General features: G+C 36.5%; 1 protein-coding gene across 7 annotated transcripts in view; it reads left to right on the top strand.

Moving 5' to 3' along the window:
- CEP70 (centrosomal protein 70) overlaps positions 1-25,504 on the top strand; it is an 81,210-nt gene that overhangs the window by 25,711 nt on the left and 29,995 nt on the right. For 5 of the 7 annotated variants that reach the window (XM_007170324.3, XM_057545280.1, XM_007170322.2 and 2 more), the window contains 5 exons: positions 4,526-4,695; positions 9,769-9,825; positions 20,794-20,875; positions 20,980-21,068; positions 22,511-22,585. In XM_007170324.3, coding sequence (XP_007170386.1) covers positions 4,526-4,695; positions 9,769-9,825; positions 20,794-20,875; positions 20,980-21,068; positions 22,511-22,585 — 473 coding nt within the window. The remainder of the gene's footprint in view (positions 1-4,525; positions 4,696-9,768; positions 9,826-20,793; positions 20,876-20,979; positions 21,069-22,510; positions 22,586-25,504) is intronic. The other 2 variants (XM_007170325.2, XM_007170326.2) reach the window with 2 other exon arrangements.

Below are 25,504 nucleotides of genomic sequence, written 5' to 3'. Positions count from 1 at the left end.
TACATAACATTTATATGGAACAAACTTTGTGATTTTAAGTTGTTTTATTACTTTTTATTGAAATAACAGTGTTATAACATTGAATACTTAATTTCCTAATTTAAAAAACCTCTTATTTCAAACCTCTGGTGTTTATTATGATTAAACGAAATAAATCTTTTGTGGTGATAACCAATATTTAGTTTTATGAGACGTTACAGATACTTAGAAACATTATATCATTATAAATGCTTTTTGTCGGCACAACACTATATGTACCTATTGCACACAGGCAGTTCAGGCTGCCTAAAAGGGACCACTACTCCTCAGGCAGGGTCTGGATGTCCCCTCAGTTTATACTGGCAGAATTGGAAGCATCTGATGAGTTAGTATAAATTTCAGGAGCCAGAGAGAATCAGCCAGAGATATAAGAAGTTCTGGTATGAGGCCGCAGGCAGTTGGTGTTCTGCCCTCATTTAGGCTGCCAGCTTGGGGCGGACAGTGCTCTACCTGCTGGTATTGATCATCGTTCTGGAGAAGACACTGTCATTCTTTGATGGCCAAGTCTGTTTCTGTTATTCATCAGTCAACAAAATCTTTTACTGTTAGAACTTTACATTTTTAGGTTTGCTTTGTTAGGTTGCTTTCCTCATCAACGGTACATTCTAAACTCTCTCTACAGGGAGGGGGATTTTGGAAATATTTCTGTATGCATTTGATTTTGACCTTGCTCTCAGATATAGGACATGCGGAAACCTGAAGCTCTTTAACTCATTAACTTACTGATGTGAGAAAGCAGCCATCAGGTGGTACTGACAGAGGGAGATGAGGGCAGGGAAGAGCAGTGTTGTTTTTTGTTGTTTTTTGTTGTTGTTTTTTTTAAGGACGATGCCTATTTTTTTTGCAGAGAGGTTGATCTATAAAAAAATCACAAAGTCAAATTATTAAAATATAAGACTTATGAATGTACCAGGGTTTTAGGCAGTTGAAAGAATAGATGCTTGAGGATTCATTGGTAAGAAGTGACTTGGAGAGGCATGTATTTTCTGTCAAGTAGTTCATCTGTTTTAAATGAATTATGGGCCATTAACTTTTTGTTTCAGGTCCCAGAGATTTGTTATGTAGCTTATAAATTGGTACAGAGGAGGTCTCATGTTCCAGTCTGCCATGGGGGACAGGATTGGGGTGTGAAAACCTGGTGTTGGGGTAGGGTGTCTATGCCAATTTGATCAATTGAAATTAGTTGCTTGCTTGTTTGTCGTTTAAGTACCTAAAGGGTACTTTTAATAGAATGTAACAGAAATTGGCAAACCCAAGGAACTGCTGCCCCTCAATGTTGCCTGATTGTCCAATTCTATTACAGACTAGTCATATATTCTGTACTGTACTAGTTAATCTGTGCTTTCTTGGGGAAGATGGAAGTGCTCCTGGAGAACAATTATTTCACAGTTTGAGGCACATTTTTCTTTTTTTGGCATATGCTTGTTTCCAATTTTAGAATGGTTTAGTGCTGCATATTTTGCAGTTGAGAGAAAGGAAACATTGATTTTGTGTGTATGTGGCAAAGAGATCTAGGAAATTAACAGATGTTTGACAATAATATTTTGAAAGATTGTTGTTGAGAGATTGCTGGGGAAATGCAGAAACTAAAAGAAAACATTGTATTTGCAGTTTCTATGCTCTTCAGTACAGTTTCCCTTTTTCTGTACTTAGCTTCTGTGGATAAAGTTTGATAAACTTTTGGGTCCTCTAAAGATCTAAGCAGATAATTTCAGTTTTAAGTCAACGTGAACAGTATCAGGTAGTTCTCCCTCTTCTTTCTTCATAGAGATTATATGGCTCAGGAAACTGATTTTTACTATCTTTTAGTGGTTACCTCAAAGATTAAAATATGCACTCTTGACTTCTCAAAATGTAATTTTACTTTGTATTATTTACCTTATTCCATGACATTGTAACAATCATAAAACAATTTTTAACATTCTCCAACTTATATTATTGTTGTATATTTCAATTCCATATTTATTTTTAGTTTCTCTCCATACATTTATTTACTGCTGACAGTTGAAATAGCACAAAATACTTCCTTCCTGTTATTATTTAAACTTTTAAAAAGCAGGAAAAAAATTTAGCTCTATACTCTGTGCCCTAATTATTATGTATTATCCAAACCATCTGGTGTAAAGCCACCAAGCTCTTTTTTACACTTCTCCACAAGTTCTTTAGCTTCAATTTTTTTTTTTTAACTTTGTGTTGGATTCCTCTATTGACTTTAGCTTTCTAAAATACACAGGGAGCCATGAAACTTGAGTGTTTTTTAGGGCCAAATGAAAAAATAGATCTAATGTATATTAAAGTCAGCAAGATATTCCTAATACATGACTGCCTTATAAGTAACTGATATCTAGGTAGGGAGGAAAGAGATATAGGAAGGATGGCATGGGCTGTTAAAATTGTTACTGTGCCCTCTCCAGATTCTTGGACAGCAATACCATAGAAATGAATATCGCTCCCTCAAGATTCTTAGGCAAGCAAAGCTTTTTATTGAAAGGATAGCTTGAGCACAAGGGAGAAGGTGGAAAAGAGTGCCAACTCCTTGAGGACTTTCAGGGAAAGGGTTTTAAAGGCCGGGTGAGGGAGGGGGCCGCAGAGTGCCTGATCAGCTTGTGCTCAATTCTTGCACTGGTTGGCATCAAGGTGAAGTTTCAGCTATCATCAACCTTCTAGTTTCAACCAGTCTGGTGTCTACATGCTTGCAGTCAGCAGTTTTCCTCTGGCGGGGGTCTGCTTCCTGCAAAAATAACTTAGGAATGTGTGTCAGGCCTTTATCTGTATCTGTCAGGGAACTGGGAGTTCAGTGACTCTGCTGTGTGGCAGATTTACAGTCCCACTTTTGTCTTTTGGAAACTACGTACATAACATCAGTGGAACAGAGATAATCTTTTATTCCTATGGGTCTTTGGGTATTATCTCACAGGCCCAAGCCTTTAGGCAATTTGTTTTTTTTTTTTGTTTTGTTTTGTGTTTTTGTTGTTTTGTTATTTATTTATTTATTAGCTGTGTTGGGTCTTTGTGGCTGTGTGCAGGCTTTCTCTAGTTGTGGCGAGCAGGGGCTACTCTTCGTTGCGGTGCGCGGGCTTCTCATTGCAGTGGCTTCTCTTGTTGTGGAGCACGGGCTCTAGGCACGCGGGCTTCAGTTGTTGCAGCACACAGGCTCAGTAGTTGCAGCACACAGACCCCGTCAATTGAGATGATCATGTTTTTTTTTTCCTTTTATTCTGTTAATGTAGTCTATTACATTGGTTCAACATATGAAAAACCCTTTCTTGCATTCCAGGAATAAATCCCACTTGGTCATGGTGTATCATCCTTTTAATATGCTGCTGAGTTTGGTTTGCTAGTATTTCGTTGAAATTTTGCATCATTGTTTAAGAGATATTGGTTTGTGGTTCTCTTTTTTTGTGTGTTGTCTGGTTTTGGTATTAGGGTAACACTAACCTCATAAAATGTCTTAGAGATACAGTTGATTCTTGTATCTTGCTTTTACACCCTGCAACCTTGAAAAATTCAATCATTCTAGTTTCATGGCTAATTTATAGAGGTGGAATTGGGACCCAAGTCACTTGGCTGTAGAGCTCCTGCCTGGCTTCCAAGGTGGGGCTGAGGCAGAGGGTAAATTCTGGGTATAGCTGGTGGTTACTGACAGAAGGTATGGTACCAGAAGCTGGGTCTCCTTTTTCCCCTGAGGGTCTCTTAAGTCTGTGCAAACTTGACCCTATGGGCAGGTGAACATGTGCTTAGATATGGCATTGTCTTCTGAAAGTGGTGTGTCTTAGTATTGTGCAGGCCAGATGGGGATAGGGTTTCTCACTGAGCTTTATAAAAAGTGTATTAATAATAACGGTGATGGTACTGTTGATTATGAGCTTTCTAAGGACACTGAGGGATAGACACTATCGAATAATTGAAAACCAGGCCAGTGATATTTCACTGAAGGCAAGAGAGTGTTCAAGATTTACATTCCCTTGTATAAATCTTGGGGTACATATTATTTCTGAACAAATTCCTGGTTTCTCTGAGTTTGCAGTCTACCACATTACATGAATGCTTAAGTTGATTAAACCATCTGAAATCCTGAATTATCATTGATCACTTAAGAATATTAATTTTTATTCTTGGTTCTTTTTGACATCCTTAATATTGGTCTCTTCCTGATTATTATTTTCATCTAAACATATATATATATATAAAATTATATCAGTTTTATGGAGATTGAGTTCTTTTACTCATTATGAAACCTTGAATGCATGCAATTATAAACTATATTTTCCCCATTTTACACTGATTTTACTTGTTATAGTTTTTGCATTTATGACATATCAGTGTTTCTGGAGCTTGCACCCATTTAAAAACAGGCTCAGTACTGAAGTTCTTGAATGAAGCAGCCTGATAGAAATTGTGAGGATAGCTTTGTGTACAATATTGTTAGGACAGCATGTCCTAGATGTATATATCATAATTATATTTTTTGAAAAATTTCTTACAGGCAAAATGTGAGCATTATGAGAAAAAACAAATGGAGCAACAAGAGACTATTGCTTCTTTGCAGAAGGATATCTATAGATTAACAAAGGAGGACGAAGAACGCATCATCACTCGAAACAGAGTGTTCTCCTACCTCTGCAAGAGAGTTCCTCATACCATCTTGGATAGACAGTAATGTTTGCTACGTAAATTGATATGTAGCTAAAGTCATCATTTTTTTAAAAACAGATTTCATCTTGGGTGTGGTTATATCTCTTTTAAACTGGTGAAGTATTCTTCTCCCTCTTCTCTGCTGTTTGTTGGTTTGTTGGTTTGTTTTAAATGTCATTAACTTTTTGAAGAAAATGGTCAGTTGTCCTGGAGTACATGCTAGATTTGTCTGTTTGCTTCCTTATTATGTCATTTAATTTATTCTTCTATCTCCTATATTTGCTCTAAACTGGAAGTTAGAGCTAGATTCAGATGCAAGTATTTTTGGTGAAATACTTCATAAGTGGTAATTTATGCTTCTAATTATAACATATCAGGAGGCACATAATATCTAGTTGACCTACTCTCAGGGATGCTTAGATTGTTCAGGGGTTTAAATAATAACAATCTGATCCTTCCACTGTAAAATTTCTCATTGTCCTTTCATCTAGTGGTTTCCCCCATTGATGATCTTATTTTCAATTCTGCTATCCCTTTTTTTTCTTTTTCTTTTTTTCCTGGAAGTCTTCCATTAAAAAAAAGAACCTTTCCTTTTGAGTAGGGGCTATTTGGTTGCCCTATATGGTTTGTTACAGGGAAGCACAATGCTTAGTTCTTTCACTTTAATTCTAATTTTTTAGAGTAAACAGTTGTTGCCCTAATGATCTCCAATGATAAGCAGTAAGATTTTTTGTTTGTGCCTATCTCTCTTTTTTCAAAGGTTGTTATTAACTCGTGGGGTTTTAATGATCAAATTATCTTGTGTTTGGCCGGTGGGGTCTTTTTCATGTTGGTATTATATCCCTTTGACCCAAATCTATTAATCTTTGTTAGATTTCTTACTTTTAGGCAGAAGATACATCCTGTACATTTTTCTGCCCTAGGAGCTCTTTTGAGGAATGGAGTTAGGTATTTGTTAAAACTAACACTAAACATTTAAAATTAACTCATTTAAAATGAATTAATTAGACATTTCTCAAAAGAGCTCTGGTTCCTTTTAGTCAGGAATGGTTTTTAGAGACCACAGTTTGAGTGTTTAGGTTGCTTATCTTATGTTATTGATTTTAGGGCTTTTTAGTGGCAAGTACTAGGAACTATATATATTTCTGAGAAAAATTTCTAACTGAAGTTAACACTACTGGGTTTTTATTTAAACTCTGATTTTACATTTGTAACGGTTTTCTTTTACACTGAAAATCCTTATTCCTAAGAATAATATAATTATTTATTGGCCTTATCCTATAATATATAAAAATAGTTTCAAAATAATACCAGAATTGCTACTAACAATAAGCCAACTGAATGAAATTTAAATTTCTTTGCAATTATCTTTGACATTAATAATATATTCCACTATGGGTACAGTCAAAATATAGTATTCTAAAATATCTTGAAATATTTCTTTTCTGTGTGTTTGTGGCACCAAATTAATATACAGTTAGGTTTACTTGTTTCAGTTTGTTTTCAGTTTTTAGGGCTGGCTTTTTAAATTTATTTACTTTTGAATATGTAAGACGTTTATACAATTATAAAGTCAAAACTGTAATTATTTATATTTGGAGAGGTTTTGTTTTCATTCCCGTCCCCTTAACCCTATTCCTTACTTCTCCCTATAGATAATTTTTTAGTGTTATTTTTAGCAAATACGAACAGTATGGATATTATATTCATATTTCTTTTTTTTTGTATAAAAGATAGCACCTTGTTCTTTTCACTTAATAGTATAAACTAGTTACATTTTAACTAGTCTTATGTGTTTACATAGTAGGATTGGGGATTTTTACTAATTAGGTATGTCTGTTTTATACTATAAAAATAAATGAAGTCACATATAAGTTAAAAATAAGTTGAAACTATAGATTGTTTCAATAATTATTTGAGAGATAATGCACACATATACATGTACACATATATATACAGTTTTTATCCTTTTGAAGGACGAACTAGGATAAAAATATAAATAATAAATAATTTAAATAACAAAATGTAGTTGGAGGTAGGTGTGAATAAATGGAAAAGCAAAGAAAGGAAAATAGGAGTAAGGAAGAACAAAAAGGAGAGAGATAATTACAGTGGGAGAATAAAGTAGGAAGAGAGATGGAGGAAGAGGAATGAAAACAAAAACAAATAACAGGCAATTTGGGTGAGTGAGAGGGCAAGAAAAAGGGAGAGAAGCATTGAGAAAACTTACCAAGTACCAGATGAAGTCAAGCTAATTCAGGTGTGAATTTGTCTGATGGCCTAGAGATTCTCCACTTTATTTGGTTTTTAATAAAACAAATTTTCAGTTTGAGCACAGAACTTAAAAATTATGAATTAACCCTTATATAAAAATGCATCAGTTGTAGCCACTACAGCTATTGTCAAAAGTTACAAAGGCTTTGGACAAAACAATATAGGACATACACAGATGAGTAAAGCCATGTTTGCTGCATTTATGGACCTGATAGCTTGTTGGGTAGATAGACACATACTCAGGTAAGTAAAATAAAAGGCACATTGGTATGTGCTGTAATGGTAAGGCCAACAGGATGCTAACTGGGCGTGGCATAAGGAGAGCTTAGTTTCCACTGAGGAAGAAGATGGGGATGACCAGAAAGACTTCATGAAGGAGGTGACTTGTAAACTAGATTATTAGGAACTGTAGAATTTTTTTTTTAAACACAATAAAAGAGTTTAATAAGGTGTCCAGTTTACAAAATAAATCTATAAAAATCAATAGCTTTTGTTTTATACCAATAATAACCTGGCAGAAAATGTAATGGGAGGAAAATTCCATACACAATCATACTCAGTAAATATGAAATACCCAGGAACAATTCTCCTGAGGTGTGTTGAAGTCCTAGAGGAATGCTTTAAAATTTATTTGCCGATGGAAGACATATCATGTTCCTTCAAGGGAGCAGTTGATAGGTAGTTTGAATTTTGTGTGTTGTAATTCTCATTACACTTGTATTAATTTGTTCTGGCATCTGTATTCCCCACGATGCTGTAAGCTCAATGATGCCAAAGACTCCGTGTCATTCCCTGCTGTGTTCTAGTGCATGTCCACGAGCAACTGTAGAATTTTAATAGACGTTAATGAGGAAAAGGGTATTCTAGTTAGAGAAATATGGTGGCTGGGAAACAAAATGTATTTTGGAGTGGCAAGTAGTCCAGGTAGTCCAAGAGGTCTGGAGCGTAGGGTGCACAAGGTGATGGTATCTTAGGAGACAGTATGGAAGGAAAGGTGTGCTGAAACTTTGAGGGGCTTCACCTCCAGGCTGAAGAGTTTAGGTTCTACTTTCTGTGTAGCAGGATAAAAAAACCCCAGGATTTATGAGCAAAGAAATTAAACCCAGAGACAGACAAGTTAGTGATCAGTTTTAATTGTCTAGTTGGGAGATAACAGAGGTCTATAAAGAAAAAAGAAAGAGAGGTACTGAGAGATGGACAGGAATTGTCTAGACTGACTGACTGTAGATGTTGAAAGAAGAAGAGCAGTCAAAGATAGCCAGATTTCAAGCTAGGTTTGGGGAATGGGGAAGGAGGATAATGGGTTCATTTACGAACATGTACTTAGGCACTTTCTGTCAGCCACAGAGAGATATCAGGCCTACAGTTAGAAAGGCTGAACTCCAGAGAACTTTAAAATTTAGAGAGAGAAAGAAGAGACAGAAGAGGAGTTATGTTTGGGTGTCAGATTAACCAAGGAACAAGAGTGTTTGAAGAAGGAGAGGGTGGTAAGAAGTGTTACATGCCACCTCATTGGTTTGTGTTTGCCTTCCCACTGTCTTATTTGCTCGGAATTCCTGGTTTGACACATAATAAGTCCTCTTTAAAAGTTTATTGAAGGTAGAGGTAACAGTCATTCAGGATGAATGATGTTTGCTATGAAGGAAAAAGATAGACATGGAATGGTAGCATGGGGGAAGGAAGGGGTGAGAGGGCTTGTGAAGTGTATAAAGGAAATTAAAGCATATTTGCAGGATAATATGAAAGCTGGTACGTGTTGGGATGGGGAAAGTTGAAGAGAAAGAATAATCCAGAAAGTTATGATATTAAAAGCACAGTTGGTTGAATTAGCACTGAAAAAAAGGAGATGGGTAAGTTTCTCAAGATAGGAGTGAAATACTATACATTCTTGCTTTGAGAAGAATAATATGTGAAAGTATAGTGTTATTTTATTTTTCTTTGAGGATTTTTTGAATTACAAAAGCAATATGTGCTTTTAGAAATTCAAACAATACAAAAGTATGTAAAGTAAAATGTTATAGACCTGCTTACCCTCCTAATTTCCACATCCCAGAGATATCACTTTTAACAGTTTGGTTTTTGTCCTTCCTAGTGTTTCACAGCAATACTGCTGTTGGCTTTTGGGTGGGACCATTCTTCATTGTGTAGGGCATGATGAGCATTCATCATGTTCACTGATGAACTTTTAAGCATCGTTGCCCCCTCCCCAACTATTCAGTGTGACAACCAACACTGTCCCCTAGTTGTGGTATTATCCCTCAGTTAAGAACCCATAGAGTTCATTTTCAATACATATACAGATTCATTTACAACTGTTTTCTTATAAAAATAGAGTAATATTATACATTTGGCTATGCAACATTTTTTTCCGTTATCACTTCTCATTAGGATGTACACATTTACATTGTCTCTTCTCATGCCTCATCATTTTCTATAATGTGGATGTGCCATTACTTATTTAACTTTTCCCTTGTTGGCGAGTATTTAGATTGTATCTGAGTTTTCACTCATAAATAATGGTGCATCGAGCAACTTTGTTCATCTTGAGTTACAGCCTTAGGCACATATTTCTGTGGGAGTGATTGCTAGAGGTAGAACTGTTTGGACAATATGCATTTAATAATTTGAGATTTAATGTCTGTGGTTATTTAAAAATATATACATTAAAATTAAAATATATGGCTGGCAAAAAATCACTTAAATTTTTTATGAATTTGCAGATAACCTGTATGTTTATCACTGTAATTTGCAATTGTATAGAGAGAATAGTAAATGTTCCAATACCACATTTGAAAATAACTCAACTTATCTGTTTTCTAGGTTGCTTTGCCTAATTGATTACTATGAATCTAAAATTAGAAAATTTCATAAACAAAGGTACGACTAGTCCGGTATTACAATTTTTAAAGTTATTATCTAGTCATGAATTACTACAAAAGTTTCTATGGACTTTTGAAACAAATATGCTCTGGAAATCTACCTGATATATGTATAATTTACCTAATATGTTTAACTACAAATTTCTTTTTTTTTTTTTTTTTTAATTTTATTTAATTTTATTTGTTTATTATTTTTGGCTGCATTGGGTCTTCGTTGCTATACGCAGGCTTTCTCTAGTTGTGGTGAGCGGGGGCTACTCTTTGTTGTGGTGCGTGGGCTTCTCATTGCGGTGGCTTCTCTTGTTGTGGAGCACGGGCTGTAGGCGCGCGGGCTTCAGCAGTTGTGGTGCGTGGGCTCAGTAGTTGTGGCTCACGGACTCTAGAGCGCAGGCTCAGCAGTTGTGGCACACGGGCTTAGTTGCTCCGTGGCATGTGGGATCTTCACGGACCAGGGCTTGAACCTGTGTTCCCTGCATTGGCAGGCAGATTCTTTAACCACTGCGCCACCAGTGAAGTCCCCAAATTTCTTTTTTTATAAAGATCTTCAAGACTGTACTTTACCACTTATGTTAAAATATATTGTTGCATTTATATTAAAATATGTATATTTAATATCACCAAAGTATCGGTCACAGAAGAAATAGTATTTTTCTTTTGTTGAAGTATTATAATTTGTTCTACTGATGTCATCTAACCACTAGATAGTTACTGAGTGTATCCACAACGTGTGTAGGATTGGATTAGCTGCCTGCCAAAGTACAGCCTAATTAGTATGCAGATTTATATGAGATAAAGATAAAATGTCATAGTGAAAAATCAAGTATATAGAGTAAAACATAGTTGTCACATCTGATTAAAGAAATAAGGGTAAAGTTTAAAAATAATGGTCTTTGACTAACCAAAAATAGCTGAATGATATCTAAGGCCAAATAATCTAAAGTGCTTTAATATAAAGTCATTAAAACGGTGGCTATTCTGTTTCATTGTTTATAAATGGAACAGTTCTTTTAACAAATATTTGAGCACCTACTTTCTGCCAAGTTCTGTTTTTGTTACTGAACAGATAAAATAGATAAACTAGAATAAAGCAGATAAGTTCTCTGCTTTCATTAAGCATACATTGTCTAGTATTCTTTTTTTTTTAATTTATTATTTTATTTTATTTTTGGCTCCATTGGGTCTTCGTTGCTGCACATGGGCTTTCTCTAGTTGTGGCGATCGGGGGGCTACTCTTCGTTGTGGTGCGCGGGCTTCTCATTGCTGTGGCTTGTCTTGTTGCAGAGCACCGGCTCTAGGCACGTGGGCTTCAGTAGTTGCAGCACGCGGGCTCAGTAGTTGTGGCTCGCGGGCTCTAGAGCGCAGGCTCAGTAGCTGTGGCGCACGGGCTTAGTTGCTCCACGGCATGTGGGATCTTCCCAGACCAGGGCTCAAACCCGTGTCCCCTGCATTGGCAGGCGGATTCTCAACCACTGCTCCACCAGGGAAGTCCTGTCTAGTATTCTTGTCCCAAGAGTACTGACTCCAGAAACTCAGGAAGACTGATGGCAGAGCTGTGCTGGTTGCTGATTCCTTCTAGCACCTTGGGGACTCTTAAAAAAGAGCAGGATGCAGGGAAGAAGGGAAGAAAGAAGTGAAAAAGGAAGGAAGGGAAGATGAGAAAAGAACAACTAATGATAGAGCAACTCCTTTCTTTGTTCTATTCAGAAAGTAGTATTATACCAAATAACTTCAGGGACCTTCTGATTTTCAAATGAAACTGTGTCGTTTAGATGGTAGGCATGGTGTTAGATTGATTCTAGAGATAAGACAACATTTTATTTATTTGTTTGTTTATCTTGGCTGCATCAGCTCTTCCTTGCAGCATGCGGGGTCTTTTTTTTTTTTTTTTTGCGGCCCACAGGCTCTTCGTTGAGGCACGTGGGCTTCTCTCTAGTTGTGGCGTGCTGGGTTTTTTTCTGTCTTTAGTTGTATCACGTGGGCTGCAGAGTACCTGGGCTCTCTAGTTGAGGCACGCGGACTTAGCTGCCCCGCGGCATGTGGGATCTTAGTTCCCCCACCAGGGATCGAACCCGCATCCCCTGCATTAGAAGGCGGATTCTTTACCACTGGACCACCAGGGAAGTCCCTAGGACAACGTTTTGAACACAGTTCTTACCTTCCAGGAGTTTGCAATCTAGTAAGGGAGATTAAATATAAACACATTAATAGTTAAAAATAATATGAGACTTAAAAGACACTAAGACATAATGTCACAATAGAGTAATTACTAAAAACTGTACAGACAGTAACTAATACAGGAGTTGATAACAGGAACAAATTTGTTTTAGATGGAGTAACCAGGGAAGCCATTACAAAGCAGATGGGGGTTGTGCTTGAGGTTGAAGAATAAGTAAAATTTGGGAAAGTAGAAAGGCAAAAAAAACCACTGCTTATATGCTTTGAGGAAAAGTTCATAGATGTAAGAGAGTAGACTTTTTTATGGTACTATAAGCCAGTTTGGCTGGACTTCATACAGGACCAAGAGTAAGCTATAAATGAACAAAAAGACATCATTTGCCTTGGAAAGAAGGGAGGCACTTTTTCCTTTGATACAGAAAAGCTGGGTGATGGGGTTGTAGGTATGTGTATTAGTCAGGGTTCTAGAGAGAAACAGAACCAATAGAATGTACATTTATATGCAGAGAGAGATTTATTTTAAAGTAGTTGGTTCATGTGATTGTGAAGCTGGCAAGTCTGAAATCTGTGAGGCCGGCATGCAGGCCGGAGACCCAGGGAAGAGTTGACGTTGCAGTGTTGAGGCTGAAGGCAACCTGAAGGCAGAATACCTCCCTTCTTGGAGATTTCAGTCTTTGCTCTTAAGGTCTTTAACTAATTGCTCAAGGCCCACCCACATTATGAAGGGTAATCTGCTTTATTCAAAGTCTATTGATTTAAATATCACATCTAAAGCATACCTTATGACCATATCTAAACTGGTGTTTGACCAAGTAGCAGGGCACCATAGCCTAGCCTAAAATGAACAATCATAGTATGTAAGAGTAAAGAGAAGGCAAATGAAGAATTTCATTTGAGAGGTTGTAAACTGTTAGGCTCACAGAATCAGGAAAATAATGAAAATGAGTAAAGCAGGTTAGGTGGGAACTGTGGCAAATTGGAGAGCTGTGTACCATCTGTCTTAAGGGGGCAGTTAAACTGTACACTCCGGCCAGTTGATGCCATGCAGGAATGTGAGCCCACTGTGGCTAAATCTGCTTTTTGAGAAGTTAGAATGTTAGGTTTATAAATGAAATCAGATTTTTAATGTTTGCAACTAAAACTCAGTGCTCTGCAACATACTATATGGTCCAGACTGAATATTATTTGAAACCTTTGCTCTATATCTTTAGTAAATTGTAATCTGGATTCAGGAGTTGGTTGACTTTTTTTCTGTAAAGGGCCAGACCGTATGTATTTAGGCATTTTAGTCTATATAGTCTCTCACAACTACTCAACTCTGCTGTTGTATCATGAAATGAGCCATAGACAATAAGTAAATGAATTGGCATGGCTGTGTTCCATAAAACATTAATTTAAAAAAGCCTGCTAGATGTAGCCCACAGGCAACAGTTTGCTGACCACTGATCTAGATGATGAAGAGAGAACATTTGGGATTTGTAGTAAGAGTAGAGAAGATTTAGTATAGCCATCATTGAAATGTCTTGTGTAGAATGTGGTATGAGAGGTTGCCTCTGAAGTTGTGCAAACTGGCATTCTCTGACTAAAAATAATAAAAGGATTGAGCCATTGGGGGTGGTGGTGTTGAATCTGGTTGTCATGAATTTGTAGTGAAAATCTGGGATTGAGGAATGAGGACCTTGGAGGAAAGGAATTACTTTTTTGCTTAGCAATCCTATCATCACTGGTCTAGCTGAAGTGAAATATAATACTTTGGCTGGTACAAACTACACTCAGGTCAGATACTTGGATTGAATGTCTCTCATTAAGGGAGAAGGATACAGGAAGAAAACAGGGGCTGCATTATACATAATGTTCTCACGGGTGGAAAATTAGAAGTCACTTATACTTTGCAGTGATGAAGAGTCTGCCCTGAGGAGAGTTTTTCATAGTTCATTGACTGAACAACGTTTATCAGTCTCTTTTCTAAGAGTAAATACTAACTTGATAGATTGTAGCAACTTCAAGGTGGATTTTGAGATCCATTTGATTATTTATATAATATTTATATTGATATTATATATATTATATTAATAATCAATATAATTATTTATATTAATTATATCACTTAAAAAAGAAGGTGAAAGAGAAGAGAAAATGAAGGAAGATGGGCTATGATTTGGAGGCCTAAGTGGGATAAACAGGAAGCAGAGGAGGAGGACGTATACACCTGTAGAGCTAGGGGAGCAAGACCAAAGGAAGAAGACAGATGAGACATGGGCCTCTTGCAGAGGTAGAAGCCCTCTGTTTAGCACCCATTTTTTAAAGGCAGCGTTGTCCACAGTTTTTCTCATCATGAAACACGGAAAGTGATGCTTGTGTGCCGCACTGGGGTCTGGCCAGTTGTCCTGAGGGCTGAGAGGGATGAATGTCTTGGCACATTTGCGTTTCCTTTGCACGGCACACCTGTGGCACACCACCTGGACCCTCATTTTAGGGCGCAGCCTTGAGAAGGCCTCCAGAGAGCTCGTGAGAGGCGGTTTCTGAATACTATGGACTGGTATTCCTTTCCGCCTCCATACATGAGAAAACTCAGGGAAAGCAGAGGAAGCTGCAATCAAGGCAGCAGATATTTGAATCAAGTGTTAAGCAGTTGGAAATCTTAGAAAACTGCAAACCTGGTATAACCTCTGAAACAGGAAAAGTAAATTTTAAAATGATAAGCTCTCAGCTATGTTACTTTACCTACTTTTTAAAAAAAATTAATTAATATTTATTTAATTTTGGCTGCATTGGGTCTTCGTTGCTGCGCGCAGGCTTTCTCTAGTTGTGGCGAGCGGGGGCTACTCTTCATTGCGGTGTGCGGACTTCTCGTTGCGGTGGCTTCTCTTGTTGTGGAGCACGGGCTCTAGGTGTGCGGGCTTCGGTAGTTGTGGCACGTGGGCTCTAGAGCGCAGGCTCAGTAGTTGTGGTGCACGGGCTTAGTTGCTCTGCAGCATGTGGGATCTTCCTGGACCAGGGCTCGAACCTGTGTCCCCTGCATTGGCAGGCGGATTCTTAACCACTGTGCCACCAGGGAAGCCCCTACCTACTTTTCTTTACCCAGAAATATATATCACTGTAGATTACTATATCACTATATGGTAATATAGATTAATATATCACTGTAGATTACATGGAATATATTGCTAGCTTTTTTTATTAGTATTTCCCTGGCTTGGTAGATAGATTAAAGAGCCAAGGAAAGTAACGTAGGAATAAAACCTACAGGCCTCAGATTGAGTTTCTTCTGAGATGTCAGAGATATTTGGAAAGTTACCCCAGGGAAAATAGTTCTATAATGAATTAGTAAAGTGAAGTCCCCTTGTCTAATTCCATCCTTCTTTTTAGATAGAAACTTTTAAAGCGGTCTTGGGAAATGGAAGCCGGTGGTTTTGAGGTTAACCTCTGACTGAACATGATTTGGATTAGGCAAGAAAATAAAACACAGGATTTCTCTAGTTTTGCTCTTTCTCTCCATGCCTAAGGAGCATGATCTTCAACACTGGGTCCCTCCTGAGGCTTCTGGAGGCCATTGGAGAAAGGGTGGGAGGAATTTGTGGGGATCCCATGTCCAAATGAGAGTTTGTGGATGCTTAGAATTATGTTTTTACTTCAAGAAAACCACAAAATCTGTCAATGCTAAATAAAGAACTACAGGAAAAGAAAGTGAGGATTCTTTACTGAAACTCATTTCCCTTTAGGTCTGCATACATTTAAAATTGGTCTCCTCTACTATATTCTTATATTAGGTTTCTCTTGAGAACAAGTGTAGCCATAGTGGCAGGTATTTGAGAGTATATATAGGGAATGATGTGAGTGCATAGGTTTTGGGGCCAGACATTTCAATTTGAATCTCACTACTACTACTAACTATTTGAGTGGCTTTGAGCAAGTTAAATAACTACTCAAACTCCTCACCTGTTAAATGTGAAATAGTTTGTATAAAACATCTATCTTAGTACTTGTTATATAGAGGCTACTCAGTCATCCTTATTTTAGTCATCTTTCCTAAAATGGTCATTTGTTCAAGGCTAGCATGTGTTTTAGAAGAAGGTCTGAGGGATATATTAGTACAGCTGTCTCGAATAGAAATGTAAGGCAAGCCACATATATAATTTTGCATTTTCATGTAGCCAAGTTAAAAAGTAAAAAGAAACCAATGAAATACATTTTAATGTATTTTATTTAATATCCAAAATATTATCATTTCAACATGTAATCAATAACATTATTAGATATTTCACACTCTTTTTTTCATTCTAAGTCATTGAAATATGGTATGTATTTAACTTACAGCACACCTCAATTCAGATAATAAATTTTCATCAGAAATACTTGACCTGTATTTAGATTTCACAAAGCCTAGTTCAGAAATAGACTTATATACTCAAATTGTTCTATACATACCTAAAAGTTTTCTAGCACCTGAATCAAGTACAGAAAACTTCTTTCCTTTAATATTTACATCCACATTTACAAAACTGGCTCATCTTTTTTAGAATAATTGGTTTGACTGAATTAAAGGTATATCTGCTTGAAAACTATACCCACCTTAAATTCACTAACTCTTCTATTTAATTCAGAAGGGTACTGCAGAATTGAAAAGCATCTCTAAATCAATCAATAGCAACAAAAAGTTCTTCAAAGTTTTCTTGTCATTTTTACAGCCAATTTGTATGCACTGTGGATTAAAACTAAAATCTTCTACCGTAATATTAGAAAATGTGTGTAAAGTCAATATTGATTTGTGTTATGAAAAGTTTTCATTTCAGTGTAAATTCTCATAACCTATTAGCTTGTCACAAATATGGCTTTCCTTTCTTTGGAGCTTCAAATATATTTTTATTTTATTTTATTTTTAAATATTTATTTATTTATTTATTTTTGGCTGCGTCGGGTCTTAGTTGCAGCATGTGGGATCTTTCCTTGTGGTGCATGAGCTTCTCTCTAGTTGTGGCGCATGGGCTCCAGAGTGCATGAGCTCTGTAGTTGTGGAGCTTCAAATTTAGCTTACTCACATGTAGAGTGATATTGGTGAGAAAATATAAACCACACTACCATTTTTGTGTTTGGTTATTGAGCATTTGGCAAGCATTTTGTTTGTTTGTTTCAAGAAAATATTGAATTCATGTTAACAGTACAGTTAGTCTTTATAACTCTTCCATGACTCAACCAATTATCATTGGCAAAATACACAAGATTGTTAAAGTCATTGTTTTCTATTTGTTTCAGTGGTTCTGCAAACTGGTATAGCATTTACACAGGTGCTGTATAATTTTAACAACTATATTCATGACACTGTCATAGTCTGCTTCAGAAAACTGAGCACATTTATAATATGTGTTTATACAGTATAACAAAGCAATGAGAAACATCAGTCTTTTGAACATTCCAGTAAATCTGGATTTTTGACGTTACAAAGCTAGAGCAACTTCCATTGTGGAAAAAAATGATTTTTTCATATCTAGCTGAAATTCTTCTTTGACAGATATGTAAAATTCAAAGACACACCGTAAGTGTGATTTTTTTTTTTAAGACCTCAAATTGTCAACATTTCTTGGTAAATCTGGAAGTCCTCTGAGACAGAACATTCCCAAAGTGTTAATTGAGATATGATTCATCTAAAGATAAAGAAACATATTTGCAATTTTTTAAATTAAATCAATTCATCTTTGATGTTATAAGAAAGGTCTTGTATTCTCCAGGCAGTTGTTCATGGGCTTAATTGAAGATCTTTCACTTTTTTATAAAAATAACTTTTGTTTTCTCATAACTTTACAACAAAATTTCCATAACAAATAATTTATTTCATGTAAGGACAGTTTCTGTTTTTGTGCAACACTTCAAAATGTTTTATAGGTGGCCAAAATTATAAGCTCAGATTTTGCTAAAAAATTATTTAAAAAATTTTTGTTGTATGGTTAATTTTGATTTCGGTGACAGTCATTCTTTTTTGGCTGTTGAGAGGAAACTTCTTAATATATTCATTATGTATTTGCTGGAAATGCTTCCTATCGTTACCTACTTTATTATCCTAAAAGATTTTTTATATAACAGCTTTTTAAAATAACAGCTTTATTGAGATATAATTCACATGCCATAAAATTCACCATTTTAAAGTATACAATTCAGTGATTTTAGGATATTCACAAAGTGTGTCATCATCTCCACAGTCAATTTTAGAACATGTTCATCACCCCATTGAGAAACCTCATTAGCAATCACTCCCCGCCCTGAGCCCCTACTCTGCTGCAACCCAACATCACAAAATATACAATTCCATTTACATGAAATGTCCAGAATATGCAAATCCATAAAGACAGAAAGTAGATGAGTGGTTGCCTAGGAATTGGATTGTAGTGGAATAGGGACTCAGGGCAGAGGGGAGATGGGGAGTGATTGATAATGGGTATGGTATTTCTCAGCGGGGTGATGAACATGTTCTAATATTGATTGTGGAGATGGTGACACAACTTTGTGAATATCCTAAAGGGATATCTCATTGTGGTTTTGATTTGTGTTTCCCTAAGGACTAATGATGAGTGTCTTTTTATATGCTTATTGTCCGTTTGCATATCTGTTTTGGAGAAATGCCTACTCACATCCTTTGCCCATTTTTAAATTGACTTTTTTGTCTTTTATTGTTGAATTGTAAGAGTTCTTTATTAATTCTGGATACAAGTTGCAAATATTTTATCCCATTTTGTGGGTTTTCTTTTTTCTCTTGATGGTGTCCTTTGAAGCTCAAGAATGTTTTAATTTTGATGAAGTTCAGTTTATCTGTCTTTTTTCTTTTGTATCGTGAACCAGCAGCTTTTCCATTTTGTTCTGCAGCAAATTATAGTAGCATTCATTAGGAAATTTGTGGCATACGTTCTTTCAGTCTCTTTTCTTTACCGTTCCAATTGTACTGTCTCAGATGTTATCATCTCCACTTGATTCTGTTAAAAATCTGTCCATAATTATTTTTTAAACTAAAAAAGTTTAGTTCTTATAATTAAAATAATAACTATATCAATTATAAATTATGATTTATATAGGTATCACCATAAATATAGTATCAGAACAAACACCTTACCATGTTATATTGGCATATAGGAAAAAAAAGCATTCTAACTGAATCAATCCATTGATACTGACTAGACTGGTGGTATGTTTGTATTTAGTACTACAAACCGCCCACGCACCCAGTGCACAACTAGGCCACAACATTAATACCTTAACATGATGCATGGTAGTGGTATGTAGTCCTAAACAATAAAGTCGTGTTTAACAGAAGAATATTTTACACTGCTTCAGTTTTTAAATTTTAATTAAAATGAAATGGAATTAAAAGTCTAGTTCTTCAGTTGCATTAGCTGTATTTCAGGCGCTCATTGCCCGTGTGTACCTAGTGTTTACCGTATTGGACAGCCCTGTGTTAGTGTATCAGGATTTTTAAAAACATTAATACTGATTTTCTAGTCCTTTATAGCTCACGGAATGCTTTGATGTCTTTTTTACTTTTAACACCAGTTCTGTGAGGTAGATGTGACAGAAATTATCTTTTTTTTTTTAAAATTAATTAATTAATTTATTTTTGGCCGTGTTGGGTCTTCGTTTCTGTGTGAGGGCTTTCTCTAGTTGCGGCAAGCGGGGGCCACTCTTCATCGCGGTGCGCGGGCCTCTCACTATCACGGCCTCTCTTGTTGTGGAGCACAGGCTCCAGACGCGCAGGCTCAGTAGTTGTGGCTCACGGGCCTAGTTGCTCTGCGGCATGTGGGATCTTCCCAGACCAGGGCTTGAACCCGTGTCCCCTGCATTGGCAGGCAGATTCTCAACCACTGCGCCACCAGGGAAGCCCCTATCTCTGTTTTATAGATGAGAAAACAAATTTTGAGAGACTGACCTACCCAAATAACACAACTGGTTAATGGTGATGTCAAGACTTGAATCGGGGCCACTAAGTCTGTGGCCTTGTCCACTTATACTCTGCATTTTTAAAAAAAAATAAATTTATTTATTTATTCTTGGCTGCATGGGGTCTTTGTTGCTGGGTCTTAGTTGCTGTGCGTGGGCTTTCTCTAGTTGCAGTGAGTGGGGGCTACTCTTCGTTGCGGTCTGTGGGCTACTCATTGTGGTGGCTTCTCTTGTTGCAGAGCTTGGGCTCTAGGCATGCAGGCTTCAGTAGTTGTGGCACGCGGGCTCAGTAGTTGTGGCTCACGGGCTCAGTAGTTGTGGCTCGCAGGCTCTAGAGCGCGGGCTCAATAGTTGCGGCGCACGGGCTTAGTTGCTCCGCAGCATGTGGGATCTTCCCAGGCCAGAGCTCAAACCTGTGTCCCCTGCATTGGCAGGCAGATTCTCAACCACTGCGCCACCAGGGAAGTCCCTGCATTTTTTGATATAGATTTTTTGGTGACCTAAAAGTACTAGACGGAAAAAACAATATGCTTTGTTTGTTTATTCATTCAACAAGTGTTTTTTCACCACCTCTTATGCCCCATATTCTTCTGGGCAGTGACATACAATGGTGAACAAGACAAAGTTCTGGTCTTCATGGATCTTACCTTCTGATTAAGGCATTAGTGAACAAATATATACTATAGTACTAGGTAGTAAGTAGTATGTTCTAATACCATTTTCTGTGAGAATAAGTAGGAAATTTGGCTTAAGTTTTAGTTCATGTTTAGGTTATCAAACCCTTATTGTATTGATTTAATTTTTGTTAGCTAGATTTGTTTTCTTTGAAGATAAATTTTTCATAAATAACACTGCATGTATCTTTTCATAGGCAATATAGAGAAGATGAAAGTCAGTCAGAAGAAGACTACAGAAGTCTGAGTGCTTCACCCACTTATAAAGGCCTTCTAATGGTATGGGGACTATATGACTGATAAATACTTTTTTTATAAAGTGAAATGATAATCTAAATAATCTCCCAGGAAAGTTAACTATTTTTTTATGAAATGTGTTGCAGTCATTACAGAATCAACTCAAGGACTCGAAATCTAAGATAGATGCACTTTTAAGTGAAAAGGTGAATCTCCAAAAAGATTTGGAAACCAGGTGAGAGAAACTTAAGTCATTTTTATTTAACTTCCATTTAAGCATAAACTGGAATTTTGAATATTAAATAAATCATTCTGTCACCTTTACTCTAAAACTAATGTTGGGGACCTCATACTCATACTCATTTTAGTCATTTGTCTCTCATATCATGGAAAGAGCAAAAACACATACATAGGCAAGGGAAGTGAGAAAATAGGAAGAAGATAAAACTGGGTAGGAACCCAGAATAGATTCAGTCTTATGCCAGCAGGTTTCCCTTTCCCAAATAACTTAATTTTTTTTTCCAAATTACTTTAGAATGTCTTATTACTTCATCATATGCCTGTGTTGTGGGAAGGGGGGAATTAAAAACTTTAAATGGCATACAACAGAAAGGTTTATTTATGTACAGCATACGACCGCAAAAGGATGGCACTCTACCTGTTAACAGAGAGTAATAAGGAATGCACACTGTTGAGACTTTTTTATTCAACAAATATTTGTTGAATACCTACTGTAAGTTATACACGGTCTTAAGTTCTGGGATAATATATAATAAGCAAAACAAATACCTTGTTCTTGTAAATCGTATACTTTAATGGAGAGGAGACTGATACCTACAGTAAAAACCATTTCTATAAAGTTTAAAAGCCTGCCACATAATGATATGTAAATTTATGGTTTACATAAATTTATATAAGTATGAGGTGAAAATTTATAAAACATGCATGGGAAGAGTGAAGAGTGAATTTCGGATAGTGGTTACCTGTGGTATGGGAAGGAGAGCAATGACAGTAATCAGGGTCACACATGGAGTTTTAAGTACATGTATAATGTTTTAGTTAAAATATTTGAAACAAATTACTGTTCAACTTTGATAAAGCTTGAGGGGTGGACACAGCACTATTTGTCTTACTATCCTCTATTCTTGTCTCTACATTTGAGATAATTCACTATAAAAACAAGCAATAGATTAATAACAATAAAAATGGGTAGAAAGTTTTGAACAGTGAATACACAGAAGAAGAAACCCAGTGGCCAATAAATACCTCATTAGCAGTCATGAAATATTTTTTTAAATTAATTAATTTATTTATTTTGGTTGTGTTGGGTCTTCATTGCTGCACGTGGGCTTCAGTAGTTGTGGCACGCGGGCTCAGTAGTTGTGGCTCGCAGGCTCTAGAGCACAGGCTCAGTAGTTGTGGAGCACGGGCTTAGTTGCTCCGTGGCATGTGGGATCTTCCCGGACCAGGGCTCGAACCCATGTCCCCTGCATTGGCAGGCGGATTCTTAACCACTGTGCCACCAGGGAAGCCCAGCAATCATGAAATATTTTAAGAATTTTTAAGCATATTTGTGACAAGTAACAGGGTATACACTATTGTTTATTATTAAATATCTTTACAGTATAGTTTTATTAAATAAAAATAAGTGCGTTCAACATGATTTATTTTCTACAGGCCCACACAGCATGAATTAAGACTTTATAAACAACAGGTGAAGAAGCTGGAGAAAGCCCTTAAGAAAAGCATCAAGTAATTATATTTTACCAAAGTTACAAATTTATTAGGATTTTGTATCTTATTATTTATTTTTATTACCTGTCAGCTTACCTCATAGTGACCTTGGCTCAAAATTACCAGGCTGATGGGGGGAAATGACGTTAAAAAGGGATATTTCTGGTTCCACAGTTTTAAAAGTTTCTACTGTATTGGATTTGACTGTATATGCATCTAAAATAAGAACAAGGAAAAGGTAATTGTCTGATATAATAAAAGGCAAAGATTTTAATTAGAAAGTTGTCTTTGGAAGTCATGGAGGAATTGCAAGAGAATCATTGAAATTAGAGGTGACAAGGCCCAAATTTTTGTTGGTGGTAGTTATGACATGAATAATATATAGCCTCATCATATTTTAAAACTAAAGGTACCAGAATGAATGCAGTGTGCCATTCATATCCACCACCTCTCTTTTATGACTTTGAAAAGCATGTACTCAGAGGAGTTTCAAAAAGTTGGTCCTCAAATAGTGATAGTATTTTCTGAAGATTAGTTATGTGTACTCTTTGATTCAAGGGAATGGGACTTGAAGTAGTGCATTGGGACTTGAAGTAGTGAGCATTGAGATGAAATATTTTAAAAATGACATGAGTTAAAATATGCATTAGATGTATTAAATCAGTTGTATTAGCGTATGTTGATTCAATTTTCAGTGACAGCTGTTTCCTCCTTCTTATGGCAGCACATGCCACAGTGAAAGGCAAGTATTTTGGCCATCCAGGAATTACATATTGAGTTAAATTAAGGAAGGAAAACTAAAAAAGAAAAGAGAAGTGGAAGGTTTGAAAAGGTTACATTCATTCATTCAATTAATATTTTTTCCCTTCCTACTATTGCTTGATATTTTAGGTACCTGTAGTACCTCTTCCTGTCTGCTTGGCATTCTGCATACTGAAATTACAGTGGTAAATCAAATTGAAAAGGTTCTTGCTCTCATGAAGGTTACGTGAAGGGGGAAGGGCAATGAAAAAATAAATAAGACAATTTTGATATAGTATAAGTACTAAAGGTAAAATAGTGTGAGAGTTGCTATTGTATGAATTTGGACAAGAAGTGGTAGTGACATGGTCAAAGGTGGCAGTAGTGGAGATAGAACTGATAGGACTTGGTGATGGATTGGGGATATAGGCAGCTGAGGGGGGGGTAGAAAAATCAAGACTCAACTTAAAAAAATCAAAAAATTAACTAATCAAGACTAAGTTTTAGTCCTGAATAACTAGGTAGTTGTTGGGGCATTAACTGAGATAGGAAAATTGGTCAAGGAGCAGCTGGGAAAAGGAGAATGTAAGGGAGATTAAAAAGTCAGAGAAGAAGGTGTAGGGGAGGAAAACTTCTCCTCAGCCCTCTTAGGGTCTCTGTCTGGGCCTGAAAATTAAACTGACAAAGACAGATTAACATGAGAAAAGTGTGTAAATTTATTTAATGTAAGTTTAACCTGACCTGAGAAGAAATGAAGGCTTGAAGAAACTGTTAAGCCTGAGCATTTTACTACTAGGTTTGATGAAGAGTGGAAAGTTGTGGGAAAATGTGATAGTACAAGAGGGTATAAGCTAAGGGTGATAAACTGGGGGAAATTCAGATTCTTCGTCTTCAGAGATAAAGATGCTCCTTTCCTCTGGGTATAGGGAGGGCACCTGTCACATGAGGGTCTTATGGTCTGCTTCAGGGGAGAAGGGGGAGGTCAGAGAGTCCTTCCTGCTCCTGCCATTTCTCAAATTCCTTTAGCTTGAAACATTTCTTATGTCAAAGTGGCATATTTTGGATTTTTTGTTTGTTTTTGTTTTTGGCCACACCATGCGGATTGTGGGCCCTCAGTTCCCCAACCAGGGATTGAACCTGGGCCACGGCAGTGAAGCCCAGAATCCTAAGCACTAGGCCACCAGGGAACTCCCTCAAAGTGGCATATTTTGGCGTGGCATATCCTGATCCCCTTCAAAGGAATCTTAGGACTTCAGTGTAAATGTATCAGTGAAGATACACACACACATAAAGGCATGCACATATATTCATAGAGATATCTAGTCATTTCCTCATTATTCACAGATTGCATATTTGTGAATTTGTCTATCTGCTGAAATTTGTTTTTAATCCCCAAATCAGTAGTGGTGGCACTTTCACAATCATTCATGGACGTTCCCAGTATACACATTTTCAGCTGTTGAACAAGGTGATGCTCTGCCCTTTTGTTTTAGCTTTCATAATGTAAACAGTCATTCTTTTTGCTGTCATATGCCACTTTTATTTTTTCATTTTTTGCTTTTTGTTGGTGATTTCTCCAAGATGGTCCCAAGCATGGTATTGAAGTGCTATGTAGTGTTCTACACACAAGAAGGCTGTGATGTACCTTACAGAGAATATACATGTGTTAGAGAAACTTCATTTAGGCGTGAGTTATAGTGCTGTTAGCCATGAGTCCAATGTTAATGAAACAACAATATTTAAAAAGATGTCTTTATAAACATTAGCACACATTAAACAAGGTTATATATATTGATCAGTTGAGGAAAATGTGACCAGAGGCATGCAGGAACCTGATCCTGTATTTCCCCTAGCAGCAGTGGTTCAGTCTTCACTAATTCAGTGTACATGGTGACTTTATAGAGTATAACTACCATGAATAATGAGATTTGATTGTGTATATGTTTTATGTTATTCATTTGGGAACTGGTTTTTAGAGTGACTTCAGTATTAGACTTTAAAATTGTGATTCAGAACCAATCCCTGCTATATATTTCTGTTGAATTTTGAAGAAATGATTTGTGTTTTGAAGAAAGGATTTGTGTTTTTAGAAATTTACATTTGGAATTTTAAAAAATCTATCATTAATTTGTTTTTAAGTTTGGAACTTTTGTAGTATCTAGATGTGAAACAGAGAATTAGGAATGTTAGATAACT

The sequence above is a fragment of the Balaenoptera acutorostrata genome, chromosome 4 (genome assembly GCF_949987535.1).
Source record: "Balaenoptera acutorostrata chromosome 4, mBalAcu1.1, whole genome shotgun sequence".
NCBI lineage: Eukaryota > Metazoa > Chordata > Mammalia > Artiodactyla > Balaenopteridae > Balaenoptera > Balaenoptera acutorostrata.
Note: the sequence above shows the minus strand (reverse complement) of the source record. Positions and strands in the feature narration are given on the sequence as shown.